Here is an 18,616-nt window from a genome sequence, read left to right as displayed (position 1 = left end):
GTGTTTTATAGATCTATATGTACTTGCCCTCATAAGAGTTTCCTCCTTTGAAGTTGCAGAGTGTCTTGGAATTAAGTTACTGTTGTGGTTTAGCCAGCAACTCAGCCCCACGCAGCCACTTGCTTACTCCCCCACCAGTGGGATGGGGGAGAGAATCAGAAGGGTAAAGGTCATGGGTTGAGATAAGAACAGTTTAATAATTAAAATAAAAAACAGCAACAAAAATGCAATGGAAAGGAACACAATGAGAGGCAGGGGAATGAACCACCGAAACAAACTGCGTGTGACACAGCCGCTCGCCACCCCTCCCCGAGCCGCAACTGCCCCCATTAATATACTGGTCATGGTGTCGCATGGTATGGAATGAACATCCCATTGGCCAGTTGGGGTCAGCTGTCCTGGCTGTGGCCTCGCCCCTCCCAGCCTCTTGCCCATGTGGCAGAGCACAGGAAGCTGGAAAGGTCCCTGGTCACCACAGGCACTACAGTGAAGAGAATTAACCCCTTCTAAGCCAAAACCAGCACAGTTACCTTAATATACTTGGGTGAAAATGATGGTGTTATAGGGCTAGTTCACAGAGTAGGAGGATTTCTTTCTTGGGTGGTGGTGTCCATTACATGTAGATATCTGCGCATGTTTCTAAGCTCAGGCATCCAGTTATAGTCTGCTGTCGCTGGTCTTTAAAACCTCATAACCTCTAATGAATAGCTCAAAGCTAGCAGCAGTTATGTGTCTTGTAGTGATGTGAGTGTGGAGCAGATCTTATACCCCAAAGTCGTAGTAAACCTCAATTTGAGTTTATGACATTATTTTAAATAGTCAGTGCTCTGTTTGTAGTGCACTTTAAATCTTGCTATAGCTTGGGGTCTTGTGCTGTTACATTACCATTGCACGTCTGAGGTTTTTCCAGTATGCTCAGAATCAGCAGTTTGTCTGAAGGTAAACAGCAACAACTGAGTGGTCACAGGAGAAAAGACTATAAAGCTGAGGCTGCAGAGAACTTTGCAAGTGACTGGTGTACTGTTGTGGCTAGTTGAGAGATAATTGTAATACTCTGCTCTTCTCGTACCACCCTTTTTCTTGTTTCTATACTGTTTTAAATTTCTTTTTAGTAATATGCTTTAATTTATCCTGGTTTAGTTTCCACTACACTTATGATGGTCTGCTTAGGTTTAAAGTAAACAGAAGATAATATATAAAATCATCCTTTATCAAGAAGTGAAACAACCTCTGATTATGCTTCTAAACTGTACTGCAATTTGTGTGCTCTAATGTAGGATGCCTCTAATGATCTGTAGTTGTGGGTTTGCTCTCCATTCAATTTTAATTCCCAGTAGACTAAATTTTACTCATAATGATATGGCTAGCAGTAAATACAATTGCTGTGAACGTTTGCTTTTTTCCCCACACTAAATGGGGTGTGCTGTTCATGTATGAAATCTATAGCCAGCTGCTTAGAACTGTATGCTATATAACTTAGTTTAGTATGTGGAGGAAAAAAGGCACTTCCCATTACTGCAGTAGTAATATCAGAAGTGTTTACCCATGAAAAAAGAATTCGTTCTGAAAAAAGAACTGAGACTCCATTCCAAACACATAGTGTCGTAACTAAAGCCACTCTGTCTGTAAAGATTTTTTTTATTGCAGAGAGGTAAAATTAATATGTATCATAGATTTAACTACAAAAAATATTTCTAATAATTAGGATAGTCAAAGTTAAGCTTAAGATTCTGAGAACCTAACAGCTTTCAGTACACTTTTTTTTGCAGCTTCACCCATTTATGTAATTAAACCTGAAAAGATGCCTAAGGGAACATTGAGGTATATTCTGGTATATTCTGGTATAACTGGAAAAAAAAGAGTGGGGTGTCTGTGTTTGTCCAGTCGCAAGTGTAATTTATCTCAGACTGGTTGCTTGTTATCAAAACAAGTGTTTGTCATTGACACAAAAGTAATTTGCTATTAGTATTGTATTTTCCCACAGGTCTCAGAATACATAACTTCTAACATTTGACCTTGTAGGCTGCGAGCAAATAGCATATCATGATTCAGATTATTATTTGATCATAAGCCTATGTATGCCTGTAGTGAAGCCTTGATTTGAGTATTACCAGCAAATAAAATTCCTTTGGTGACTTCAGTCTTTTTTTAACTGGTGAAACTGTGTAACCACTGTCAGAAAGATAGCCCTGAGTTACTCACTGTGCTTCAGATCATTTCAAGCCACAAAACAAAGGTAACTTTTCATATAGATAGTAATGATCTTGTGTGGTCTAAAGTAATTTTTTGGGATCAATCTTCAGCAAAGATATGTTTGTGATATCTTTCAAGGGCTGCCAAGCCTATTCTTATGTCTTTTGTCTGTAGTAATGGCATGGTGCCAACATTTAGTACAGTGGGATGGATGCACGATTGTCTCATCCAAGAAGATGTATGAATCCTCCAGCAAGAAGATGACTTGCTAGAGTAAGTCAAGTTTTTGCGGCAGACACCTAAAACTTCTGAAGAGTAGTTGCCAACCAAATGGTCTCCCCAAAATTACAAAAGCTTTACTTTTGTCACTTAAGCCACAGGTGTTGGCAAAGCCCTAACGTATGTTGTTCTTTTATAAAGTTAGGTGCATGAAAGTTGCACTGTCACTTTAAAAAAAATTATCTAGAGTTAACTTTAAAAGTGCAAGGTTGAAACAGGAAAGAAATTCTATGTTGAAATGTAATTATTATAATCAATTCAGACATGAATATCCTTACCTTGATTCAAGTAGAACAAATCAGCTGTTCCAAAGTCAAAAAGCTTTCCAATGCTGAGTAGTGACTCTGCCAAAAGCCTTGTCTGTTCTCATACTGATAAAACATCGCTTGCTGTTAGACCAATGAAGCAATCTAGTTAATATCCTAGTTTCTTTTGAGTGCTGTGCACTAGTCCTGTTAGTCCTCTTACCATTAAACATGGTAAAAAATAAACTAAAAAGATGTTTTTAGAATTTTTGATGGAAACTGTTTGCTTAATGAATGTTGTTCTATATCGTGTTGTCATCAAAGCATTGCTGTCCTGTGAAATAGCAAGAAATATGAAGTGAAACCAAGAAGGGATTTGTGCATGTTTTTGTTTCAAGTCACTTTGGAAGAAGTGTTTTTCAGAAAAGAGAGAGTTCAGCTGGTAGGCAAGATCAAATAGGTCATCCCAAACTTCAGGAAGAATTAAAAGGGGTAGAGAGGAACAGTTGATAAGGTTCTGTCATATTTACATGCTCCCATCAGGTATTTATATGCATTTATAAGATCCCTCTGAGCCTTCTCTCCTCCAGGCTGAACAGCCTTACAACTCTTTCAGCCTTTCCTTACAGGAGAGATGCTCCAGCCCTGTAGTCCTCTTTGTGCCCCTCCAGTACATCCGTGTGTCTCTTGTACTGGGGAGCCTACAAATGCACCCAGCGCTCGAGGTGTGGCCTCACCAGTGCTGAACAGAGTGCAAGGGTTGCCTCCCTTGACCTGCTGGCAACACTCTTCCTGGTGCAGCCTAGGACTCTTAGCCTGTTTTTTTTTGCCACAGGGTGCACTGCTGGCTCATGGTAAACTTTGTGTCCGCAGGGACCCTGAGGTCCTTTCCTGCAAAGCTGCTTTTCTTTTCGTTCGCCCCCAGCATGTACTGGTCCCTGGGGTTATTCCTCCTCAGGTGCAGAACTTAAGATCAAGTCAGATCTTAAGAGAAAATACAGTTCCTGAGCAAGCATTTGAACATGATAGAGTCCTCTTCATGTTCATAGATTATATTATAGTGCCAAGGGTTACTTTGATAGGGAGTAGAAATTAATGTTTCACCCGCTTTGTTATATTGGACTGTGATGCCTATGTTCTCTAGGGCACTGGAGCTTTGCAAAGGAGTTTTCTGTTTTTTATTTCTTACTCAAAAGACAAATTTGTCTTGAGTTCCCATGTAATTACAGGAAGGTTGCTTGTGTGAGAACTATGTTCTTTAAGCGTAGGGTAAGGACAGGACACTTTAAGAAAATAATTACAATTAGAGACTGTGATACCATCATTGGGTCTAGCAGAGAAACACAGAAGAAACAACATTTTCTTAGTAGAACATTAGAGATTTACAAATATTAATTGAACCTGCCAAATGTGGTTGTAAGCGTTGGCCCTGTTCTGGAATGGAGGCAACTTGTACTGAACAGTTCAGGGCCTTGGAGTATAGCATGCAACTCAGATGTCTGACTTAGCTTGAGGTATCAATGTGGAAGTAGATCTACTGTGTCTGTTCTCCCACTGGAAACATCTGAGTAATACTTACTGTGTGTAAAGCACCTTACCAAGTATGCCGAGGAGCATTAAATGCTTCCTTTGCATCACCCAAAGGGCTTTCTAGCCTGATGTCTTGTATCTGCCAGGGGCTGTAAGGAGAAATAAAAAGAATGAAAGAAGATAAGATTCTGGTGAGCACAGATCTGAAACAAAGAGGTCAAATGTCTACTGTGCTCTATATGTTATCTGGGAACTTAATTCAAAATTCCCTATTCCTTATCTTTTCTTGCACCTTTCTAACAGTGTGTTTCTGTATGCTGTTGGCAGAAGAAGGCTTAGATGTGATTCTTTGCTTATATTGAGAATTTTGCTTAAAAAAAAAAAGCTTTATTAAATCTCTTTCACATAAATATACTAAGTAACACTTGCTAATCTTTGGTGGCCAATACTGAAAAAGCTATGTACATCTGGACGTTGTTTGCCCTCTCTGTCAGATGGGATTGCAGAAGCAGTAGTTTCCTGTGGTCATGAGCAAGGTTGGAGGATCTTGTGGGTCTTGGGAGCCACTAGGCTGAAGACCACTGGAAATGTTAAATGCAAAACCTTCCCCTTTCTCTTTCAGCCTGTGAAAATTCAGAGTGAGGATGATGTAATTTCTGTTGAAATTGGTGGGGATTTTGTGTGTGTGGTATTTGCTTGTGATAAAGATCATATGTGCTGGGCAAAAGGCAACCTATAAAAGTTGGTATAGTTATTGTATCTCTGCTTTCTAAAAGCCATCATAGGTAGAGACATATTTGAAAATGTTTTTAATTTGTGAACTGTGCACCAAATAAAGCATTTTATACCATGGAAACTTAACTAAGAACCTGTCCAGCCGTCGTCTTTCTCCTTAGATTTTAGTCATTCTGAGCTCACCTTGTCAGTGAGACAAAGTAAATGTCTTGGGTTGGGCATGGAATTGAAGCTTGTGTAGGGAAAGGAAACAACCACACAACATTCAACCCCAGGGCTTGGACTTTAGGTTTCTAGGATGGTACTGACATTTCTAGGACACTGTGCTGACGTAACTGTTCTAGTCAGTATCAATGAAGTGTATCAATGCTAACTTGTTTAACTAGAGACTGACACTTTGAGATACAAAGTTCATCATCCTAAAGATTGCATTAGATCTTGTAGTGGATGGAACCTATTTTATCTCCTCATCCTGTATTTTCTTGCTTAAATGAAGATTGTGAATTAACTGCTTGACAGTGTCTTTAAATAATGACAAAACTGGCAACTTCAATTAAAAAAGGAATTATTCAGCAATTTTTATCAATCAACTTGTACTTAAAATACAGTGTTTAAACAAAGTAGCCTGGCTTATCAAGTATTAATGCTTTGTTTGCTTTTCCACGCTGAAGAGATATGGGGAGAGGCCAACCAGACAACTGTGTACTTCTCTAAGTAAATGGTCTAAGACTGACCTTAAATGAGGACTTCTGTGTCTTATCCAAGAAAGCATGAGAAACGCTTACAGCAAAGGAGGAGAAAAGTGACCATGTCGTGTTTAGTCCCCTGTCTCAATCTGTTTGCTTGCTTGCTGCAGGGAAGCATCACCCGGTGAGCGAGATGCAGCATGTGATTGAGTCTGAGAAGGTAGTGGAAATCCCGGTTGTACATGAGCATGGCCATGACCATTCCCGGTTGCACGCCTACATTGGTGTGTCCCTTGTCCTCGGCTTTGTCTTCATGCTGTTGGTGGACCAGATAGGCAGCTCTCACATGCACCCTACAGATGGTAAGTAAAGATTCACTTCAATTAGACTTGCTAATTAGCCTCAATTAGCAAGTTGTAATTTTTTTTGAATGCTACTGGGATTTGACCAGTCAAGTCCAGAGTTTCAATAGGTGCTTTACAAACATAAAGCAAGGTCTGTGTGAAATGTTTGTGCTGGAATTCTGTTCTGGAATTCAGCATAATTTGAGATCTTGCTTTGCTAACATTAAAAAACTGTCCAAGCATATATGGTGTCGGGGTGGAGGGCGACTTGTCACTTGAGTCTGTTTTACAGTATCACCCATAGGGGTTTTCTTTGGCTTTCAAAAAAACTTCAAGTTAGTTTTATCTTTGTTTTTCCTACTTAATTGTCATATGTGTAGGCAAGACTTGGAAAGAACAAGAAGTTTTCTTAAGACTGCAGGAATGACTAGGTGTAAGCTCTGGTCCTTTTCTGTAAGTGCACAGCTGGACTCCCACACTAGTCTGGAGCCTCACTTACTTCAAAATATGTCCTGTTCAAAGATTTCTCAACTTCGTTGCAATACTCTCAAAATGCCTGCAGTTGCCTTTGTTTCCTGCCTGTGACTTAATGCTCAGACTGTAGCTTGAAATGCACCAAAGTTGTTTTGTCTTCTGAAAAGGTATTTTATTGCCTTTGGCTACCCATTTTCTCCCACATAATCTTCTCTGATGATGGAATTTGGCCCTGAAAAATTAGGGAGTTGATCTTGAAGGAAAAGTAAAACATGTGCAAAGGAAGGGGGATATTTTTTTGGTTGGATCCTTAGCATTTGTGCAGCTGCACTGTGAACTGCCCATATGGAGTTAGTGTGGTGGGACAGGTGGGAGGCCAGTGCAGGGACTGTCTTACCTTTATGTTCCTGGAGAAGCATCAATGGAGCCACAGCCATGGCCAGCCAACTTTCAAAGCTTTTCAAAGGAAACAGTGGCAGGCAGGATGACAAGAGGATGCAGGTGAGCAACTGCCAGGAGAATCCTTGGTCTGTACAGGTTTTGACCCTTTCCTATGTCTCTGATCAGAGCAAATGCCAGGAGAAAATTGGCTATGACTGTAGTCATGTGATTGGAGGTACACACTATAAAATAGGATAGTAAGTAAAGTCTTATCTAGTCTGTACCTCTGTCACAGGAAATGCAGTAGTGTTTTTGATATTTTTTTTTAAAGCTACTGAACAAAACATTTTTTTTCTCATTTGAGCCAGCATCTGGTAGTTTTGTTGTCTTCCAAGTAGCTAGATTTTACTTTGTCTAAACTAGACAGTGTAGGCCAGAATGGAGGTATGAAATCAAGTGTGAACCCTCTCTTCGTGCTTAGTTCTGGCCAATCCAAAACAAATTTAAGAAATGTTCGTTGTGAATATCTCGTCATATTTGACATGCCATCACAGTCATCCAAATACAGCTTGTGCAATTAATTGCTCAAATAGACTCTGCTTGATTCAGAAGATCAATCTGACTGAAGAGAATACATTAGTTTTTAGCCACCTCACTTACTTGATCTGATCCGCTGGGCAACTACGTGGGTGCCTGGGCACGGAGAGACTGGAGGGCAGGGGTACAGGCAGGAGGAAAGGAACAGGACTGGACTTTCCATTTTGGCAGCAGTGCAGGCTTATTAAAGTAGCTGTGTAGTTATGCTTGCAGTCGGCTTACTGACTGCTAGTATAATTAACAGCTGTTCAACTGTTTGGAGTTAAACAATAGAATAAGATCTTTCTGTACTTGTGTAGGACTTATCTGCCCTGTTCATTGCAGTGATTCTTCATAACAGCTGATTGCATAGTGGTGGATGTTGCCCTATTGTGCTATATAATGAGCTAACCTGTAAAAGTCCTCAGAGTAGTTGTCAAACAATTGCAGTCAAAACTCTGGATCTCGAGCAGCACTGGCTGCATTCCTTCTCCATGGTGTATAATGCTGGCGGGAAATCTTTGCAACTGCTGCTGTGACAGATAGAATTTATTGCTTACTAAGAATTGTCAAGAGAATCAGTGTGACAGAGACTGCCTCAGACTGTCACCTGAAGGAAGATGCCAATGTTGGGCTATGCGGGGAAAAATGATCCTGTCTCTTTGGAGCAGCTCTGGATTCTGGGGATGCAAAACTAGTTTTTCTTCCCCTTGGTAGCACAGAACTTTAACATTTGGTTTCAGGAGGTTAAGAAAAACAATTGTTTCTGCCTGTATCAATGATTGTGTAAATTGTGAAGAATTGTCTATGATTCTGTCACTTGTTCGTTGGCAGAACTTTAAGTTCTTCAAACGTTACTTGAAGGTGTTAGGTATCAGACTATTTTACAGTAAATCTAATGCAGCAATACAAAAGCTGATAATTTAGAATATAAGTGCTGAAGCAGCTGGTAGAGACATGCAGCGATACTTTAAAATTTTTCTTCCAGTGTAATTTATGTATTCTCTTCATCCGAACTTTCCTCCCAACCATTTCAGATCCAGAAGCTGCAAGATCAGGCAACTCCAAAATCACCACAACGCTGGGACTAGTAGTCCATGCTGCAGGTAATGTAGGACCCATTGTTAGCACTTGGCAAAAACACTTGGGTTTTGTTTTTGTAGGTGGCTTTTTATAAAAAACAAAACAAAACAACCCCCCAAAAAAAACCCCAAACCACAAACAAAAAAAAGTGAAAAACACCCAGGGTGAACTAAGGATCTTCCCCAAAACTTACTAGGGAAACATACTCCAGTGCTCAGAATGTTGCATGGAACATTCTGAAAACATCAGAAAAGTTGTGTGATGCTCATTCTCTTCCTTTTCAATTCCTTTGGCTGCTTTAGCTGCTAAATTTCAGTACGTGCTAACACACTTGATAAGTATCATGAAACACCTTTTGGTTTGCTTGTCAGTTGAATTATGTTGTTATTTTAAAAAAAATATTAAGTTTAAAAAAAATAGTATCTTGTGGGGAGAAAAAGGACATTATAGGATGGAGTGCAAAGATTTGACTGAAACACATTTGGGCTGACTTGCAAGGACCAAAAAAGTGACACATGTTGCAGTCAACCGATGTTCATGTTGTAATTCTTCATCATATATGTGCAGGGTAAATATGACGGTTTTTAATCTCTCTGAAAGCTATGGTCTGGGTAAGTCACAAGATCTTGATCAAAAAGATATTTCTTCATTAAATGAAGTGACTATATATTAAGGATTAATATAGTATCCTTTTCATTTAGACAATATAGTTGTTAAATGATTAATAGTATTTACAATAGTATTTATCTTTTAAATAAACTTTCAAATGTAATAATTAAGATTCTTTTAATGTTTAGAATTTAAATCAGATTTAAAAAATTTAAACAGGAAGCCGCTTCTACTACAGAAGACTAAAATAATTTGTTACCTGGTTCTAATTTGTCAGAGTGTCTCAATACTGAACAGAGTCTCAGTATAGTTTTTATGGTCTTGGGAGATACGAAACAGCTCCTGTTGAGGGTTGTCTGAAATCCTGAAATGGTGGCTTAAGAAACAAAGGGGAGTGGAATCATGTGTGGAGTTGGTATTGTGAACGGCATTTTGAATAACAGACTTCTCACATAAACGTTTTGTACTGTCAGCCATTGAGGGGTGGGAAAGTTGAAACTGATGCAGAGGAATAATCCATGAATTTGCACTCTTGTTTCAGCTGATGGTGTTGCATTGGGTGCAGCAGCTTCTACTTCTCAAACTAGTGTCCAGCTGATAGTGTTTGTTGCGATTATGTTGCACAAGGTAAGTCATCATGCAAAAAATATTAGTCGTTCTTTAAAAGACGGTTAAAGCATATGGAAATTACTAAAGTTCTTAGTTTTCCTTAGTGATTTAATCTGGAAATGTGTAACACTGTTGAAATGAACAGGTTAAGAGTACGGCTTCAAGGACCAAAAAGCATTGGTATGATGTATGAACAGGTTAAGAGTACGGCTTCAAGGACCAAAAAGCATTGGTATGATGTATGACAGAATAGCAAATGATGGATGCTAAGTCTGAATGGGGTACAAAAGAGGGAATTCTGACTGCCTACTGCCTACCTTGGTTGCTGTGATTGGGGGAAGTGTCCCAAAAACAGGGATAGAAGATCAGCTCATGAAGAAATGTGGCTGCTTCACACTGACTTTTTCTGAAGCTAGTGTGATGGTGTGTTTTCTGGTTGGTTTGTTTTTTTTTAAAAACCAACCAAACAAAACCCTCCAAGAGTCCTACTGTCGTAAGAGATATATTCAGAGGAGTTCTAGTGTGTGAAGCACAAAGCTATATGCTAGTGTATTCAACGAGGAAAAGCAGTTTTATGCTGATTACAACAGTGTGTTTGTTCTTTGATGTTAAGAAAATGGGAAGGATATTTGATACAAAAAGTTTTAATGTTTAAAGCGTTAGTTTTTTGAAACCACTTGATATCAGAGTACTAAATTACAACTTCTGGTTACCTCTGTTATTGTAGTAGCTTCGACATCGGTCACATGCTATTTCTGCAGGAAAAAATTTTCCATGTTTTCTGACGGTAACTGGCAAACTGACTTCTGGAGATTGTCATGGTTTAGCCCCAGTCAACAACTAAACACTACTCAGTCACTTGCTCACTCCCCCAATCCCAGTGGGATGGGGGACAGAATTGGAAGAGCAAAAACAAGAAAACTTGTGGGTTGAGAGAAGTTTAATAATGAAAATAAAATAGTGATAATGGTAATGATTATAATAATGATTATGATAATGATAATATAAAAAAGGAAAATAATGAGAGAAATGAAGCCAGGAAAAAAAAAACAACCATAAGTGATGCAACCACTCACCACTTGCCGACTGACGCTGCTGGTCCCTGAGCCACAATCGCTGCGTCCCCTGGCCAACTACCCCCAGTTAATATACTGGGCATGATGTCGTATGATATGGAATATCCCTTTGGCCAGTTGGATCTGCTCTCTTGGCTGTGCCCCCTCTACTGCTGGCCTCTTGTGCACCCGGCAGAGCATGGGAAGCTAGAAAAGTCCTTGATTAGTGTAAGCACTACCCAGCAACAACTAAAACATCAGTGTGTTATCAACATTGTTTTCGTACCAAGTCCAAAACACAGCACTATACCAGCTACAGTGAAGGAAAACTAACTCCATCCCAGCTAAATCCATGGCAAAGATGGGAAGATCTGTTTTCTAATATTTGTGCAAAGATACCTATTAGCTATATAGGTTCTAAACATGTGTGCCAGTACTTATTTGACTTACGGTAGTACATGCATATATTAATCAAACATTCATACAAAAATCTTGCTTGCATAATTGCATGCTCAAAATGTTAGGAAACCCAGATCTAGGGTGTCTTTTCTTCACTGTTCATACAATAAATGGTAGTTTGCATAACCCTCTTCAAAGGTGGCAATGTCAATGTCACATCTTGCTGTGAAGCTGAGTTTATGGCTATTGCCAAGTGAAACTTGCTTTTATTACTCTTAATGCTCAAATTGACTTCTGAAATAGTAAAATTTTAGAAGAGAAATTTATCCTATTAAAGATTATCAAAAGATATTTGATATTGAAAGAAGAGTTTATTTCTCTGATATCTTTTTTATTTTTCTGGTCTCCTGATCCTGACTGATGCTTTTGTCTTTCTCATCTTTTCTTCCTTTGCTCATGGTTTCCTCCTCCTAGGTTTAAAAAAAAAAAGATTTGGTGTATAAAAAGTACTCAATATATTTTAGTTTGTCTTATCTCAAAAATGTCAGGGTGGACTGCCATTGGTTTAATGTGAGCAAAAATGTAGTAAATTCTGTGAGTGGTAGGGCAGCTATGCCTTGTGTATAAGAAACTGGATGCCAGCAGAGGGAGAAGGAAGTATTTGTTTGCTTCCCAGTGGGAACAGAAATGAAACTGAATGATGAACTAATCAAAAGAGCCCTTAAGTGTTTGTTCCTGTGGAGGCTGACAGTTACCTATCTTGGATTTTTTCCCCCCATAATAATTGTAGATTTTTCTGCTGTAGATAAACTGTCCATCTAAGTATGCGCAGTAGTATCAGGACAAAAAAAAAGTTACATGAGTTAATGGAGACTTAAGGATTGTAGCAATGACTCAAGTCAGAATGATCATTTTAATGTTTATAATGGCTACACAAATAGCTGTACTCTGATAGCCAGAACATGGTTTTCCATTGGGTACTGTTAAGGTAGGGCTGTCTGCAGAATTCTGTTGATTTGGGTTAACTGCAACATACTAGCACTCTCCCTGAATTTCTTCCAATTCAGTGCATTTCAACATGTTAAGCTGTATTTCAACTTTATCTTGGATTTCAAGGGATTTTAGAAGTGAATAGAAGTATTACCAGTGAATATTGTTTTTTGCAGGCACCAGCTGCCTTTGGCCTGGTTTCCTTCCTGATGCATGCTGGGCTGGAACGGAATCGAATTAGAAAACACTTGCTGGTCTTTGCGTTAGCAGCACCTGTTATGTCAATGGTGACATACTTAGGGCTAAGCAAGGTAGGTATGTGATTTTGTTCTGCCCAAAATGTAGCTTAGTAATGAAGTTTGGGGGAAGGAATATCGTACAAGTTTCCTAGAACATAATTCCGAACTCCTTGAAAAAATTAGCAGAATGGAGATCTTTTTAAAAAAAGTGGATAAAAAGGTAGCAACGTGAATGTGTGAAACAATAATCCATGCTTTCTGTCAGAACCAGTGATATAACTCCTCATAGAGTATTGTGTAGGTTTTTTTAGAAGTCTGACTTCTGTCTTTTCTCCTTTCTACTGCTCCCCGCTGAGAACTTGACTATTTACTCATATACAAGATTTTATCTGACGACTATATAACTGAGTAATCTTCAGTGTTGCTGAATGCATTCTTATTTTAATATACAGGCAAAAAAAATCTTTGCTGGTGTCCCCCACCATCCCAAAATTGTTCCTATATATTCAAAGTCTGTGAAGATCACACTGTGTCAGAAGTTGAATCCTCAGCTAGAACAGCCTTTTTGCCTCTCATACTTCTGAAAGCATAGTCATGTCTTGGTTCTATACAATAAATGGCCTGTGAAATGGGCCACTGCACATGAGTATCATCTCTGTACAAACGTTTCTGCTTTTCATAGCATTTCCTATGACAGCCCTGTATTTCTAACTGCTGTGAGCCGTGCTGTTGACACACTGTGGTGTTGTGTCCTAAAGAATCTAACTTGATCTCAAGGCATGAGAGGAAAGATTAAGTCAATCATCTGGGCTAATCCCTTTGCTTGCTGGAAAGGAGTTATGTTTGATATTGCAGTACAGGGGATGGCAGAAACAGTTGGGTTTGTAAATAGAAATTAGAATGCTGTTTGAGCGTTTTTTTGGTGTAGGCTTACTAAGTGTTGGTTTTGCATTTTGCCCTTCAGAAAGAACATGGAATTGGTAAGGCATAAAGGCTGTTGAAGTGGTGGTATAATTCCAGAGCAGAAGATGTATCTCTGCTCTTTGGAAAAATAACCTGAGAATATACCAGAGAACTAACATCACACTTGAGTTGGAAATTGTTCAAGAAGCATTTTAGAACAGTTATGAGAGGGTTTGCATTTCATTACATTAAATGATGTGGAGCATGATCTTAATCCTAATATAAATGTGAAGGGGTGATCAATTTTGATCCAGAAGATGCATTTCTTAATGAAGCTGGCATGGAAATTCTGGAAAAGTTTTGGGTGTTTACTTGTACATACAAATGAAATACTGAGAGTGATGATTTGGGACTTAAATCTAGCAATTCTTCCTCTGACCAGCAGGGGACTAGATATTTAAAGGCTGACATCTAATTTGAACTATTTGTTTAGAAAAAGGAAAAAAAAAAAGTCAGTCTTGAGGCTCTTTCCTAAAAATTGTGGCTTTGCAATCTGAATTTTATTTTATTTCAAAGCATGTTTTGTCATTTTGACATTTTGTATGTTGCTCTGAGATCAAACAAAATGCTTCTGCACAGGCTGACTTTTTTTTCTTCTGTTAAGGGCTCCTAGAAGTCTGAAGTGAACTAATTAGAATAAGAGGTGTCCTTCTGCCCCCACATGAACTTTAGAATGCCAGTTACTACACATAAAGTGCAACACGTTAAACTGTTGTTATTGCAAGATGATAGAAATGCTACTGTGTCTGGACACTTAAATAATTTTTTTAACATTGAAGAACTTGTGCTTATCTACTTTTTTTTGCTCTTTCTGTTTGGGTTTTTGTTGTGGTTTCTTTTTTTTTTTCCCATTTCAGAGCAGCAAAGAAGCCCTTTCAGAAGTCAATGCCACCGGAGTTGCTATGCTGTTTTCTGCTGGGACTTTTCTTTACGTTGCCACAGTTCACGTCCTCCCAGAAGTAGGAGGAATTGCTCATAGCCACAAACCTGAATCAACTGGAGGAAAAGGACTCAGTCGTCTGGAGGTGGCAGCCCTAGTATTAGGATGCCTTATTCCTCTAGTTTTGTCCATTGGACACCATCACTAGATGCTCTAATTTCACTGTTCTCCTTGATCTGACGTGAGCAGTAAATGTTGGCTGCTCCCTTTATCATTGTCTCTTACCCATCATCCATCCCATCCACTTTATGGAGTTCAGAGGGAACATTGATTACAAAATGAGGAATAGTGGGAAAGTTTGTAGTGTAGCAAAATGTACTTTGGCAGCCAGACATAAATTCTATGTAGCTTTCTTTTCTGAAGACATTTGCTATTTTAATTGTTACTTCTGGCCCTATTCTCAGGGAAGATGGAATTTGGAGTTTTAGAAAGGTGAGTGGGGAAGAACATAGTGACTCATCAAGAAACTGCAATCACCAAAGTATCCTGCAATTAGCTTTCACAGCTGAGAGCAAAAACAAAGGATGGCTGCCTTGTGAGAGGTTGAAGGCTTACTAATGAAGAAGGGGACTGTCCCCCATCAGTTCTATGTTGTTCTGACTACGCAACTGGTCCTTGTAATGTTTGTCACTAATTGTATTGCAAAAATGGGCTACACTTAGAATTCTGGACAACACTGCTATTGTCACAGGGGTGTCGCTGATAGGAAAGAAATGAAGTAGACAAAGTGTAGGGTTCAAGTAGAAAATCAGCTGGTTAAGAAAGTACAAATGAATTTTGCAGTATATTCCATTATATAAGACAAAGGATAGAAGCAAGGAGAATATAATTTTGCTTGTCTATGCATAGATTTTAAAAAGGCAGTATTTCTTGGGAGATGGTCTTCTGCCAAGGCAGTAAAGTGTAGGCACCGAAAATGTTAGTGACAATTAGGTAATTGGGTACTGCGATTACACTACTGCTACTATTGAGAGAGATATCCAATGTGTCCTTTAAAATCGAGCTGTTCTGGACTTTGAGGAGTCATTTTTGAAAGTGAAATGCGGAAATCTGGGGGTATGTGGGTTTTTTTCATTAAATAAAAGGTATTAAGGCTAACAAAACAAATGTTTAGTTAAATATTTATGCTGCAGATAGTACAAAGTGTTCCTAAAGCAGTTCTAAGCAAAAAAAACCAAAAAACAACCCCAGCAAACAAAGACCAAACTGGTGGGTTCCAGCAGTCCTGTTAGGTATTTTGCTTTTCATTTGGGAGTGGGAATTGTGAGTTTGCCCCTTACTGATAATCATTAATTCTGGTGAATCTATTGGAGGACTTATTGCCTACTGCAGATGCCTCTCACTGCAGAGAGTGATAAAGACCCCTCCCTCCCTTTCCAGGGCACAGCCTTATCTTGTCAGGCACCATTTCTCTTATGCAAAACATATTATACACTAATAACTGTAGTACATTGAAAAATCAGGAATGCTTGACATGCACAGACTCAACATAAAATACTTTCTTCAGGGGAAAACTTCTTAATCCTGTACCCCTTTTTAAGCTATACTCTGGCTGCACTTTTTAAAGATAACATTGCCAAATATATTTTTATTTTGATTTTTTTGTTTGAAATGGATTTTCAGGGCTTGAAATATCTTCTTAACTGAAGTGCTTCTTGTTTCCATTTGAATGAGAGTGTTTGTTTTTCATGCCATTTATTACTTATACTACACAGGCCATTGTGCATCTAACTTCTTTACGTTTTTGTCTTTGTCCTGTTTGTCTACTAGTTCAATAACAGGTATGGCCTGGCTCTTGGACTAGTGATTGCCTTGTCAGTTGGCTTTGTAACAATACCGGTGTATCCCAGGATTGAACCTAGTATTGATCCTCAGGAGTGCTTGTTCATTTGTGTGTTTTACTGTGTAAAATCAATGCAAAATTGTTAGAAATAGTCTCTTCCCACAAGACAGTGTTTTCAGACAGAATTAGTGTATCAGGTGTCAACAAGCATTTTTGACATTAGACTTTCAAAAGTTAATTCTGTTCTGAAAAGCTACTGCAAAATTAGTCACATGGATGAGATCCTCTCTTGCACATTCTTAAACCTTTTTTAACATACATATGCAACCAGTAAGTTACCTATTTAAAAAGTTCAGTGATACAGATTACAGCTACATGCAAATGATACACATCATCTGAATGTGATATAGAAGCATCTGAATATTCCCGATTGCCCCGTCAGTAACCTCTTCCTTGATAATTTCACTATTTTACCTTGCTTTATCTTTCCACATAACTGAACTGTTTCCAAAAGCTGGAGAGGTTGCAAGATCTGCAGCAGAAGCAGGAGATAGCTTAGTGCAGCATCAGGTTCTTATATTTCGTAAAACAGTAGTTTTTTTTTCTTCAAACTACCACCTGTATGATGGCACCCCACCCCACTAGTCAAGCTGGCATCCTGACTGTGTTACACTAATGCCTCATTTTGTGTATTACAATAGCAACAGTTTAGGGAGGTGTGTAGGTAAGGTCCCATTTCATGCTTTTTGTTCCAGCCTGGGAGCATGTGGATAGTACCTTCTTATATGGATGAGTGCATACTGATGAGGGTGTGACAGCCAGCCTTTTCACTGCTGACATAACTTTTGGCGTATTAATCATAAGAGGTGCCACTGCTGAGACATCCTGTCTGTCTTTTCTCCTGTCCCTCAGATCATGTTTCCAATTTTTGGGGCAGACACCAGAAATAGTAACGCTCAGTTTAATGATACATGAACTATAGAGGCTAAGTTATAGCAGCAGGTGAGAGATTTTAAGTGAAAACATTGGCAACTTAAAATTGGCACAAAAATTCTAATACATACTTTTCATTTTGGCATCAGTTAAGTGACAGAAGACTTCTGTGATTTTTCCCTTCCTCCCCCCAGTTAGAAGCAGCAACAGCATTTTCTTTTGGCTGTGTCTGTTATTGGGTTGAATTATTATTTTCAATTCTGTAGCTGAAACTGCAGGGACTAAGGAAGCTTTTGGTTATGTGATAAGGAGAATATGAAATTTTAAATGATTAAACCTTTCCAAATTGTTGGTTCCACAAGGAGGATGATTTTCTTGAGGGAGAGTATTTTAATGAATTAAAGTAGTCCATTTCATCATATCCCCTTTTTTACCTATATCCCCATCTGGCACCATAAATGCAAGTACTGCCTGTAGTCTGGGCTATCTGGTATAATTTTCTGTTCCTCAGGGGACCTTGGTACAAACAAATTCCTCTTACTCTCTCTGTAATAGCCATCTCTGCCTGTGTTTTCTGTGAGGTAGGTGGCAGCAGGTCTAGTAGGTAATGCTTTAAACCAAGTGCCAGCCACATCCCTCTTCTGTAAATCTTTCTAGGAAATCTATAATCTTTTTATCAGGTTTTTTTTTTTTTAGTTAATGACTTCTTAGTTGGGATAGGAATTGGACTGAAGCTGTTCCCATTGAATTCCAGTGTGTTCAGGTACTTTCTCTACTGTTCTAATTCTGGTATAAAGGGAAATATTTTTTCAGCACCTGATGACAGATGCAGAAGCTGCACTGACATTAACTTGAGTGAGGATGGCTGAGCTGTCACACCAATACAGGAATTGTTGATAGTTGTGGCATGTCAGATGGCCGGGTGTTAAACACAGAAACCCTCTGTTAACTTTAAAGAACCATTTCCAGTTGGACTGTGTGAAAGGCTAATGTTATCCAGGAGACCCAGGAAAATGACTTTATTTATTCAGGAACTAGTTCGGAGCCTTCAAGGAGCTTTTGACAGTAGCAGATGTGTCCGTGTGGTGTCAGCTCTGCAGAATGAGAGATGGTGTGGAATAAATGTTGCTTTGTTCCCTTCCCGTTCTATGCTGGGGCTTGGGAAGAAGAAGAAGAAGAAGAGGAAGGAAGTCTATTTTATTCTGTTGGGGGTGGAAGGAGGAGGAGCGGTTGTGGTATGGTGGGACAATTTATGATGAATTTCAGATTCCTGTTCACCTCCAACTTCTTTTAAAATTAAAATAAATCTTTTTTTTTTTCTTCTTACTGTCCTTTTATAACATCTCTTAGCAGCCTTGGCTTTCCAGGGAAAACCATTGTGTGGTCATTGCTGTTTACTTGACTCCATGTATGGAACTGTAATTTTAATGTCTCTTTTTTTTTTTTCAAACCATTTGTACACAAATCATTCCATGAGTGGCTGCCTTATTTTTCCACTTTAATTGTGAATGGTTAAAATAATGTTGCTGTTCTCAATTTGTTTTATTATATTAAATTTTTACTAGGTGCA

General features: G+C 38.8%; 1 protein-coding gene across 2 annotated transcripts in view; it reads left to right on the top strand.

The window, feature by feature from the left end:
- Window positions 1–18,616, top strand: part of SLC39A9 (solute carrier family 39 member 9) — a 25,885-nt gene extending 7,269 nt beyond the window's left edge. For both annotated transcript variants that reach the window (XM_064460026.1, XM_064460025.1), the window contains exons 3-7: window positions 5,839–6,030; window positions 8,481–8,549; window positions 9,677–9,762; window positions 12,365–12,499; window positions 14,248–18,616. In XM_064460026.1, the coding sequence (XP_064316096.1) occupies window positions 5,839–6,030; window positions 8,481–8,549; window positions 9,677–9,762; window positions 12,365–12,499; window positions 14,248–14,478 (713 nt within the window). In that variant the 3' untranslated portion in view covers window positions 14,479–18,616. The remainder of the gene's footprint in view (window positions 1–5,838; window positions 6,031–8,480; window positions 8,550–9,676; window positions 9,763–12,364; window positions 12,500–14,247) is intronic.

Source organism: Phalacrocorax carbo, chromosome 9, assembly GCF_963921805.1.
Source record: "Phalacrocorax carbo chromosome 9, bPhaCar2.1, whole genome shotgun sequence".
Classification (NCBI taxonomy): Eukaryota; Metazoa; Chordata; class Aves; order Suliformes; family Phalacrocoracidae; genus Phalacrocorax; species Phalacrocorax carbo.
Note: the sequence above shows the minus strand (reverse complement) of the source record. Positions and strands in the feature narration are given on the sequence as shown.